This window comes from Colobus angolensis, unplaced genomic scaffold, assembly GCF_000951035.1.
Source record: "Colobus angolensis palliatus isolate OR3802 unplaced genomic scaffold, Cang.pa_1.0 Scaffold52, whole genome shotgun sequence".
NCBI classification, from domain to species: Eukaryota; Metazoa; Chordata; class Mammalia; order Primates; family Cercopithecidae; genus Colobus; species Colobus angolensis.
The window spans coordinates 10,345,846-10,357,985 of NW_012118710.1; the positions used below are offsets into that span (position 1 = coordinate 10,345,846).

General features: G+C 35.7%; 1 protein-coding gene across 12 annotated transcripts in view; it reads right to left on the minus strand.

The window, feature by feature from the left end:
* NRG1 (neuregulin 1) overlaps window positions 1-12,140 on the minus strand; it is a 1,122,805-nt gene that overhangs the window by 14,547 nt on the left and 1,096,118 nt on the right. For 5 of the 12 annotated variants that reach the window (XM_011960735.1, XM_011960740.1, XM_011960739.1 and 2 more), the window contains 2 exons: window positions 7,623-7,681; window positions 884-907 (listed from right to left, as the gene is read on the minus strand). In XM_011960735.1, coding sequence (XP_011816125.1) covers window positions 884-907; window positions 7,623-7,681 — 83 coding nt within the window. Of the gene's footprint in view, window positions 1-883; window positions 908-7,127; window positions 7,682-8,280; window positions 8,349-12,140 lie in introns of those variants that run through there. The other 7 variants (XM_011960742.1, XM_011960744.1, XM_011960736.1 and 4 more) reach the window with 3 other exon arrangements.

Sequence of the window (12,140 nt, forward strand, 5' to 3'; positions counted from 1 at the left end):
GATCCAACCACGGTCCAGGACTGTAGGTGGCATTGAGAAAGACGGACTGGCCTGGCCCTGTGGAGTCTCTGGGAAGGTAGCACAGCTCCTTGCTCCCCAGAGACTGGTCTTCAGTCCCAACTATGTAGGATGAAGGACTTCCAGAAAAGTGTGTCCAAATCTTGTATACTCATATATTTTTCTTTTCCTTTTACAGTGTGAAATTTTCTATTCGATTACTTGTCTGGATAATCTTCATGACTCAAATTTAATTCCATTACCACTGGAATCTCCACCTAAAATAGCACAAGGCTGCTTTCTTTCTGTTTTCTATTTCCTTCTTATAAGATAATGAAGTTGACTAGGGTGGTGCTTGAGTATCTCCAGAAAATCTGAGTAATTCAAGTCTGTGCATTTAATATTGTGTTGTAATGTAAGGGCTTTCTATATACATGACATTGTCTATATTAAATAGATGATTTTTACATTGTGTGTGTTTTTTAAGCAGATGGATTTAAAAAGTCTTTTGTTCTCAGGACTCTGAGTGGATTTCCCCTGTATCCTTTATGTGCCACTACTACTTACCCCAGCTTTTATATAACAGCAGAGCCAGATCCAATCAGTGGGTTAAGCAGCATGGGATATATGTGAATTTGCAGCAGGTGGGGTAATTTTAAATTCTAAGTGAAGGATGCTTGGGAATCTAAAACCTGCTGCACTCAGTAACATTTCAGTAAACTAATCATAGATTGAACGCAGAGAAATCATTGTTATAGCTGTATGATCCCTTCTAAAGAAAAAGGAAATTAGTTAGGAACTGAAAGGTTAGAGTAGGAAGGGAAAAAGATTTCAGCTCATAGGCTCTAAATTCTGCAGGCTAAAAGGAATGATGATTGGTCCATACCCATAAATTCAATCCCAAGATGCTCTGCCAATGCAGAAAGTTGACAAAAAAAAAGAAAGAAAGGGAAAAAGTTTCAGAAAAGAGCAATACACTGCACTCCAAAACACATTACACATGACTATTATGGCTCTCTGTGCGTGCACATTGAACCAGACAAATGGTGCATGGTTAAGAAGCAGTGCTCAGGTACGCCTCTGTGAGTCCACATAGGGAACATCTCTTTTTATGAGGTGTGCAAAATAGCAGCACATTGTGTCTTTATTAACCCTTAAAAGATCTTACTGAGGGAGAAGTTCTGTCACTGAACTATCCCTTGTACTATTTCCTTGTGTGGGAATGGAAGGATTATTTTTATAACCGGAAAAGGCATTTGATACTATTTCATTCCTTTTTTTAAAAGGCAGAAGCAAAGTTCCAAGGAGGTGAATTTTATTTAATTAAAATAAGTAAAATTAATTAATTAATTTTTTACCCAAAGACACCCATGGGCAGAGGCAGGAGCAGAAGGCAGGAGGATGGTAATTTGGCCTGAAAATGCTATCAGGTTGGACTTAGATTTTTCACTGTTTATGGGTAGTTGGCCTCGAATACTTCTTGCTCATTGGTTGTATATTTATTTTCTTAGCTGTATGTCCTTTACTTCTTCTAATCTTCCACTTTTCTCATCACTTATCTGTTTCATTCACAGAAAGCAACAAACGCTTCTGCCCCAAAACCCCAAACAGGGGTTTGGGACACTGGAGACTCCTTCCAGTTTTTCTCATATAAGTTCTGTGTGGCATAGGACAATTCTACGCCTCACTTTTTTCAAACTGTAAAGAAAAAATAAGTGGGAAAGATCCAATTTCTAGGGTTTTTCATCTTAACTTATTACTCCTTTAAATAACAGAGAGTCAGCGAAATCACTTCTCCAGAATGCTGGACTCCCATTCTCACAGCCACTCGGAGGATCTGCAGGGCTGCCCAGGGAAGTAGATGCACAGGTATGAGCCAACAGCCAGCAATCCTGGCAGCTGGGACTGTGGAGACTCCAGGATTGCAAGAACAGCAGAACCTGCAGAGGCTCCAATGAGGAAGTGGGAGAAAACAAGTCCAAAAAAAAAAAAAAAAAATCTCCGGGGATGACACTTTTCATTTTTTCATTCTCAAAACAAAAACTGATAATCAAATTTCATGACATGGAAGTCTCTAGGACTTCCTTTATCTCTCTGTGTGCGCGCATGCGTGTGTGCATGCGCACGTGTGTGTGGTCAAGAAGCAGGTGGGAAGGAGAGACAGCGTATCAACTGAGATCTACATTTTCTTTCTTTGATCACTGCCTCAAGAGATACAAGGGCTATTCAATGATATGGCAAGGTATCTCTTAAGTTTGAAAAAAATGCCGTGGAGGGGTGTTTCTCTTACAAAAACTTGTGTTTGGGTACCTCATATAGAGAAGGAAAAAGCAGGAGATGAGTGTGCTGGAATCATCTTGGTTTCGGGTCCTGCCTCTGCCGTGGACCTGTTTAGTGACTTTGGACATGTTAGTTTTTCATTAACAAAATATTTTTTATACAAACACACGCCTCACTGGGCGTCCTTGGGGAGTAAAGGAGATGTGAAATATGTGGCTAACAGCAGAAGGGCTTAACAGCTTGTGTAGCAGACACATCGAGAGATGTACCCTGGGCCACTTGCTGTATTCTTGTTTACTTTTGGCTACTTTCATGGCCAGAAAAACTTTGTAAGCTCTGGGGATACTTGAAAATTTAAAAACTTGCTGCCCTTTAAGGAAATGAAACTTCCCAGATTTTTTATAAGTATACACACACACACACACACACATATATAAAAAAGTACACTGCATAACAAGGATCGTGGGAAGTACTATACATAATAGTTTCCTCTGCCTTGGGTCCAGGGTACACAAGCAAATAAGCTATCTTTTTCATAAATTAAAAGCTACGGGATTTATTTATGATTAACTTGGTTGCACAATATTCACAGCAAAAATAATTTATTCAAATCCAGATAAATTTCTCTTGCCTCCATACAACACTCAATTGGTCAAAAATTGGTCGTTTTTTTTCCTATTTGCTTTCTTCATACAAACTTTGGAACATCAACATGAAAACATTCATTTTCCAGGGAAGTCAATAATAAATTTCCTTACTCATTTCCATGAAGGTGGGACTCAGCTTTTCTTTCTAGAACCCCCTCCCTCTCTTTCCTTTTTCTCCTACCAGTCAGTAATAATTTAAGGGTTAAAATCAAGTGATGTCTACAGAAATTCTCTCCAGAGAGTCAGGATTCCATGCCTACGTGAACACTGCTCATGATCTGTATTAGTTGCATAGAAAGCTTGGTTAAGCCTTCAATAAAATTAGTAGCATGCCCATGCATACATATTACTGCATTTACAGTTTTATAGGTAAGTCTGTCAGCCTAACTATAATTTCATTTCGCGGGAAGTCATTCATATCAGGCAGCTCCAATTTCAAATAATTCAATGGGAAATTGGTACTTAAAACTGGAATCTCTTCTGGCCATAAGCCCTAACAAGGAAACAAGCAGAGGGAACATGCATCAGTCATACTAGACCCAGAGCAAATACTGCTCTAATTTATTTTTACTATTGGTAGCTACATTTCTTTCACTGTGAGTCAATAAAAGCAGAATACACGAGCACTTTTCATTTTATGAAAAGGTTATTACTTTCTATCTCTTCTACTTAATCTAATGTTGGCCTCGGCTCATTAAGAATCACATGCTCCCTATTGAACTCCTGCCTAGCCACTACATTTTTCAAATTAAATTAATAATTCAAAAACACAAAGTTTACTGTAAACAATCTAGTTTCCTTTTCTCCATGTGATTTCCGGCTGTGCTCTGAGCAATATAAAAAATTAATCTAAATCCAAAAGTCTTCAGAAACTATTAAATATTGACTCACAAATCCTTTGTCTTAGGATTTTATAATTGCTTGAGGAAAAGTGATTAACCTGTAGGTTAATTTAGATTTTCAATCGCATTAAAGAAAAGAACAATATAACAACTTTCTTTAACAAAAAATATATACCCATGCAATTATGGTTTCTGTTAACATTTGAAGACATTTAGGATTTTTCTCTTTAACATCTTGGGCCTGTTTAGGCTAATCATCTCAAAGACTTAAAATCTTAAAGTCTTGACTTTCTGTAGTGCTGAGATTTCGAAAGGAGTTCTGTCAATGCCAATTCTGAACAGGACCAATTTTGTGTCTGTCTTTTAATTTTAGACTTACCTTTATAAAATGGAGATACTTTTTTTTTTTTTTCACATATGCCAATCCGTAGTGTCACTGGGCGCTTTGAAATGTTAACAGGAGACTTTCTCCTTAGTTCCAAATTCCATGTGCACATAAGCACACTCATAAACACACACACAGTAAAATTTCACTAACACGTGGCTGCAATTTATGGCAATTTTGTCACAGGTGAAGTGTTTCTCTATTCTACTGTTAGCAAGATGCATGTTCGATAAACAAGAATAATTTCAACAGGTTGCATTTAGAAATCCATGCAAATGATGGATGCACTAGTAACCTGTGATTCAAAACTACTTTGAAGGATATCTGCTAAATTGTTTAGTGTGAGATGTTCCTAAAAGTTCTAAAATTACAATCGTTTAAAATATTCTAAATTTGAGCTAGTCTATAATTAGGTCCTATTGTATGTTAGTTTATATATGACATACTTGCTCTGTACTGCCCCTAACTATTGAAAGTATGAGTGCTTTTCCTTTTTTCTGCCATAAAATCTATACATTGATTATGGAGTGCCTGTATACACATGTATATGTGTGCACACACGAACACACACACACACACCCCACACCACATATTGATGAACACAATTTTTTTCAACTAGGAATTCTGTGTCAGGTTAGGTCAAATTTGAAGCTGACTAACCTTGACAATATTTTCCTAGAAAGTACTATAAATATAATGTTGTATTTCAAGGCAAATGGCTGCCTTATAAAATATACATTTGTCCCTCTCTTTCATATTTTAAGTCAGTTTTTATAAATCAGTAAACGGCCCCTGGACATTCTGACCAGAATCACTGTATCAAACCTGAATAATGTAAGTTTCATGTTAATAAACTTAAAAAATTATTCATTCTTTAGAATGTTATTTTTCAACTGAAAATGCAGTGTGGTAAGTTTTGAATGTTTCTCTTTGAAGCTAGGGCCTATCTTTTCCCATTTTGTGTTCAAAATTTATGTTTTCCAGACTTTAAGACTACAAACAATTAAATTTTAAAACGGTCACTATGGTGACATTCTCTATCTTTATTCTGGCTTTCATTGCTACTTGAACATAAAGTTCTTAGAGCAGCACAAATTTATTTTTCTGCCTTCTGTGTAGGGGTTTGCAGAGATAAAAACTGAAAATTTAAGACATAGAGGTTAGAACATTAACTCGGTAAGACAACACTGGAAAGCAATTTCTGATTGGAAGCTCTTGCTTTTCCAGACATGAGGCATCTCTGCTGCACAGCCATTATATATATTGTTCATAAATGTGCAATCAATCTTTGTTAAATCAAGTTAAATATGAATGCTGTTTTCCTGGATGTCATCCAAAAGTGGCATTGAAAGCGTACTAAAGAATTTATTTAAGGAATCACACTCTGAACTTCACAAATACATAGTGGCTATTTTAAAATGATATCTTCTGAAAAAGCAAATGGTCTAAAAGAGAAGTTGAAAATATTTTCTCTGGTTACCACTGTCAGATCTAACTACATAATTATACTGTCAAATAGCTTCATTTTTTAATGCTTTTGTTTATATAGTGCCTGAACATTGCCTTCAAGGCACAGTAAAACTCTAACACCAAAAATGTAAATGTAACTTAAGTGATGAGAATTGTCATTAAAATCTAAAGTAGGATTTTACTGTATTTATCTAGCCACATAGATTTGTCAAATCTATGTTATTTAAATACAAATACACATTTCTAAGAGAAATGCTTTAAGGTATTAAATAACATTCTATTTTCCCTTTTATTTTTATCTTCTATCCTATCTTTAAAAAATTAACTTAAAAATTAAATCAAGCTATTTGCTTTAGCTGTGGATAGAAAAATTCTCCCTACTAAATACATATTATTTAAATGTTTGTCAATAAAGTGAAGGCTTTTTGGAAATTTTACAATGCCAATTTACAAACTTTTCACAACAGAAAATGGCCTAGGAAGTTGTCTTTGATATGTAGCCTATGTAAATACATAAATACTACCTCCCTAAATAAATGATTGCACATTACGGGTCTAATCTTACCATAAAACATAATAGAATTTATTCTGGAAACTTCTATGACTGTTAACAGGAATTACAGAAACTTATTCTCTGCATGCATCAGAACAAGGGTAAATTGGATTCTTTTAGGACCCTTAAATAACCAGCTTATATCACTATTTCTTATGTTAGATGAATTTAAACTGCAGTAAGCTATGTGACATATTTTTCAGGATGAGCAGTTGACAATTTAAATCAGTGGTTGACAAATCCAGCCCACTGTTTGCTTCTGTAAATGAAGATTTAATGGAACACACCCATGCACATCAGTTTTATGCATTGTTTACTGCTGTTTTCATGCTACAATAGTAGGTTTGAGTTGTGACAGTGATGGTGCCACCACAGATCCTAAAATATTTGCTCTCTGAACCTTTACAGAAGAAAAATTGCCATTCTTTCATCTACATGGATAACTACATGATATGCATTTTAAATGCACTGTTTGGAAAGCTCCAGGATCAGAAGTTATAAACCCAGTTCACAATAGGACAAATACATGGTTTGGTTTATATAATTATGTACAATGTGAATTGGGTCTACTGGGAATGATGTTCAAAACTTCATGAAGCCACGAACATCTATCCAAATTTCCCAGTTTTGCCTTAAGTTACATATATATATATATATACACACACACACATATTTATCCTATAGTTGAGTTGTTATATCTCAAAATAATAAATATTTAAACAAATAACAGTAACTATTTTATTCTAAATTACTTTTGAAACTAACATAAAGAAATGCTAACATAAATAAATCATTGTTTAAACTAGTGCCTGAATTACTTGTTCCCTAAGCAACGTAAACAGAAGCCAGGATATCTCATTTGCTGTGAAATGTTTGTTTTTAATTTTCCTACTTGATGCTTTTTTAAAAAAAATTGCCTCAAGCAAACTGTTTGGTTAATGAAGAAAAACATCTGAACTCCTTTTATTATGTTTATTTGTGACAAATAACACATTCTGAATCAAAATGAACTTACCATCATTTCAAATGTATATCGGTTACAGCTTAGCAACACCCTTTTCAGGATGTGGTCATTGTATAAAGAAGATGGACTGTTCAGTGGAATGATTTTTATTTTATCAATAAAAGTGAGACTTTGAAATGCCTTTATTATCATTTCACTGCTTGATATTGACTATCAATTTGTATCACATCATTCAATATCAATTCCAGAAACATCCGGAGCCTCACACACCTATTAGTATCTCAGAGCCAACTAGTCGCGAACAGAGGAAGTAATACAATTGCTTTTGTTAATGTTCTCATGCGACAGGCAGAGGCAGTCAATATTAGACCTGGTAAGACACATCTAGCTCTAGGTGGAATCTGAGGGGAGATGCAGCAACAAGAAAGCAGCACCAACTGAGCATGCTCCTATTCAGGCAGAGACAGAAAGGGAGTGGACGTACTGTAGAAGCTGGCCATTACGTAGTTTTGGCAGCGATCACCAGTAAACTCATTTGGGCACCTGAGAGAAGAAACAAAAAAACAATGGTAGAAAAAACAGAGAAAAAGAGAAGAGGTGAATATATGCTAGAAAGAAGCTCCTTCAGTGTCATTTGACTGAAACTTGGTGGGTTCACCCTCAGGAACCGAATCTTTGCCCTGATTATGGCTTTCAGGCTCTGGCACTTCCCCCAAATGGTTAAAAATTTGGACAGAATGCAGTTCTTAAGTTGGTATGACGGAAAGATCCCAGCATTTTAAGTGGTTGCCTTCTTTCAAAGGGAACTCCTTAAAATGAAATCTGACATTTTATTCATCTCAGTTTTCCATTTGATGGCTTTGGTCACACACGTTGGAAGAAAATGTTTCTCGGTTGGCTTGCCTGCAATGGTTTGTCAGCATCACAGGCCATCGTGACTGGCCATTCTTGTAAATTGATGACTTAGGGACCCACTTTGAGAGACAGTTAATAAGGTAATATTGAATGGATTTATGCCTTGAGAGGTTAAGCCATAATCAGAACAAAATGAATCAGTTGCAACTGAGCTGTAAAAGCACCAAGTGGTAGTGATTGTTGCTGTAGTTGGGGGAGAAAGCAAATTTCAGATTATTTTAACATACTTTCTTGGTTTTGGACTTTCATGGGCACATTCTCAGTACATCTTGCTCCAGTGAATCCAGGTTGGCACCTAGAGGGCAAAAATGTGGTAAACAAAAAAAATGCTAAAGACACTGAGCTTTCAGACTGGCAATTTTCCTCCTACGGAATATGGAGATTCCTAAAAATGATCTGGTACCAAGCAATATAAAGAAAAGAAAAGACACAACATTTAGAAAACCATGTCCCACGAAAACTGTGGGTTACAGATTTTTGTTGTTGTTTGCTTCAGTCTTCAAATGATTGGTTAACTGAAATTTAACCAGAGTGAAGTTGAAATGTGGAATAAGAGGCGGCAAGGCCCAGAGAGCTGTCAGTTTTCCTGTGGCATGACCCTATTTGCCACTGAACAGTGATTCTCACTATGTTAAAACACTGGTTTTCATAAGTGCTAACATAATTCCATCCCTGTCTCTTATCAATAAATTATCTTGAGCTTTTTTTTTCTTTTATATACTTATTTCAATTTTGTATTCATTTCATGGGTGTTTTATGTTACAAGTTAAGTCATTAAACAATAGAAGTCAAGTACTTTCACATTATAATGATTTTTGACAAGAAAAACTACATTCCCTCTTTTTTAAGAAGATATTACAAATAAACTCTTGTTTTTAATGTTCAAAGATACTAGAAACAGATTTTTATCAAGACAAATTTCACTTAATTGTATTATCCCAAATCAAAAATAAATACATTTTAAAATTTAGATCAGTTATTCTTATGCAGAAGTACTTAATACATGTCATTTTGCATTTAAGGTAAAACTGTTTTTAAAACTGTATAAAATTTACATGTTATTCACTCATATATATTTACCTATCAGCATTCTAGAATCTCAATACAATATTGTTCTTAAGGTCATGCAATGGGGCTGTGCTTAAATATGGAAGTTCTTTATAATTGCCATTTTTTTGTTGCTGTTACTCTAATAACTAAAGCATTTTAAATAGGATTGATTTTACCAGTATCATCCTCGAATAAAAAGGGCCACTGAAAGGTTCTAGGAAGCAATATACTTACAGATAGAAAGTCCCTCATTTTGAATCCTCAACATCCATCATCATAATTATTATTAATAGTTCATCTATACAGCAACCATCATGCAAAGAGCCTAAGTTAGCTCTGGTAGCTCACACCTAGTGATTTTTACACAACCCTTTTCTCTACAGAGTAAATAAGAATACATACTATATTTTTGGCATCAAAGAGATACGAACAAAACTGTACTTTGTTACCAATACAGGGTAACCAATATAGGGAAACCAATTTGGTTTCCCTTCAAGCCAAATCACCAAATGACTTGGTATATGTAATTCACCTACTTTATGAAAATGGCCTGCGAGATAAAATACTAGCAGTTCCAGATTTTTTGCCTTGTGAATATGTATTTAAGCTTAAACAACAAGCATCTTATGTTGACACGGCTCTTTTAAACTCTTGGAAACACCTTCATATAAATAAACTGATGATTTTTGTTTAGAATATTTTCGCTGCAGGGAGTAGAGGAAGAGCTACCTAGAGAAATGTATCAATAAGAAGTATAAGCTTGGCCGGGCGCGGTGGCTCACGCCTGTAATTTTAGCACTTTGGGAGGCTGAGGTGGGCAGATCACAAGGTCAGGAGTTTGAGACCAGCCTGGTCAACATGGCGAAACCCTGTCCCTTCTAAAAATACAAAAAATAGCCAGGTGTGGTGGCAGGCACCTGTAATCCCAGCTACTCAGGAGGCTGAGGCAGGAGAATCACTTGAACCCGGAAGGCAGAGATTGCAGTGAGCTGAGATCGTGCCATTGCACTCCAACCTGGGCAACAAGAGCAAGACCCTGTCTCAAAGAAAAAAAAAAAAAAGAGGTTGGGTCATTTCTCAAAAAGACACCATTTCTTCACATTCTTATTGAATGTATATAAGAAAAAATACATGGGAACGTTTTTTCATATAACTTATTTGACAAATTCATTTCTGAAGTAAATGGGGTTTTTATTTGTTTCTCAACCAGGACTGTAAGTTCATATAGACAAACGCTGTAATTAAAGCAGGTGTTTCCAGAGTTAATGATGTATTCAATAATCATCATTTCATCCTGCTTCTTTGCATTCTTGATAAAAGTTAACATTCTCATATTGAGCACACAATAATTCACTTGTTTCTAACAAAAGAACATGGTGTAAGATATGTGAACATGCTGTGTGTGTGTGTGTGTGTGTGTATGTGTAAGAGAGAAACACACACACACCACACAGTCACTCAGGGCAGGAAATGCCCCTATGTAAGTAAGAATCGTGAAATTAACAAACAGCTGAGGAATCACGAGTTCCTTAGGAGAAGGAAGGTATTTATAAGGAAATTGTCATTAGGCATCTTATAATTAGTTCTATGATCAGAGGGCACAGGACAACTAGGTAAAGTGAGTCAGAAATCCTACCCAATCAATTTTCTAATTATTATGAATTTCTAACATGATGTTTCCTAGGAAGCTAGCATGAGATGATGGCTTATCTCTATCATAAAATCATATGGAAAACTGGGTATAGAAACACTAGAACTACTTGAGGTATGCAAGTCATTTTTTGGAATTACCAGCTACTTCTCAACCAGAACTATCCTTTTGCTAGTATTTATCTTCATTTGGGAGATGAATTTTCTCATCATTGTTTCTTAGTGTTATAAGACCCTGTTATTACTCAGAACTGACAGCATCAGCATCTCCTAGGAGCATGCTAGTGTAAACGCAGGCCATAGCCCAGAACTATTGAATAAGAATCTTCATTTTAACAAAATCCCTAAGAGATGTGGATGTAGATTAAAGTTCAAGATGTAAGGTACCCTGAACTGGGAAAAGGGAAGCAAAGGCCATCTTTCGGCACTGTGGTATCTTGCTGTTTGGCCATGGACAAGCTATTTGGCTTTACCGGGCCTCATTGTAATTAAGTGATTATCAAAGACCTCTTTTTCCACTAAGATTCTGGGAAACGATACTTATCCTAACACATGGAATCACTGCTAGAAAACCCCAACATCATTTCTTCTGAATGCATTACCAGTCAGGGACGATAGAACTCAAGGACTTCTAAAAATCCTTTTTGATAAAATGGATTTTTAAGACAATTGTTGAGGTAAAACAAATTGCAAGTGCCTAAGCAACTCAAGTGTTCAGCAAGAAAAGGATGTAGCCTTCAGAGACATCTAAATTTGTTGCCAAATGAGATGGAAGGGAAAAGCAGAAACTGAGATAGTTTCTGCATAAGCAAACTGCACACTGCATTGATTGTGTAGAGAAAGCACATGCAAATGAAAACCCAGTTGATCTATAAGCTCTGTGAAACTCTATGGAATTACTTCTAACAGACTAGGGAGACTGGCTTCTGATACATTTCTATTATCAACATTGTATGTTAAACATTCGATCCATCACTTTCCTGGAAGATAAGAATAATAGTAAATCAAAGCTGATTTTGAAAAATAAGCTTTGGCATGAGTTTGAGCAAATTCCAAGAATTTTATGTCTGAGAATAATCTAAGGATCTGAATAACAAGTACTTGTTGTAGCTTTAAATATACATGTATGTGTGTATGTGTGTGCGTCTGTGTGTGTGTATATATATATATGTATATAGCATTTGTTTCATTAATCAGTAATATTAGAAGATGGAAATCAGGGTTTTAAAAAATTTTAGTATTTGCTCTTAATATGATCATGTTTGTTCTATATTTGTTATTAATGGAGTGAAAATTCACAGTTTTTTTTCTGAACTTAGGCATCACTCTTTCCCTACCCTCCACCTCCCCATCACCCACTTCTATGCTCTGGGGAGAATTCTCTCCT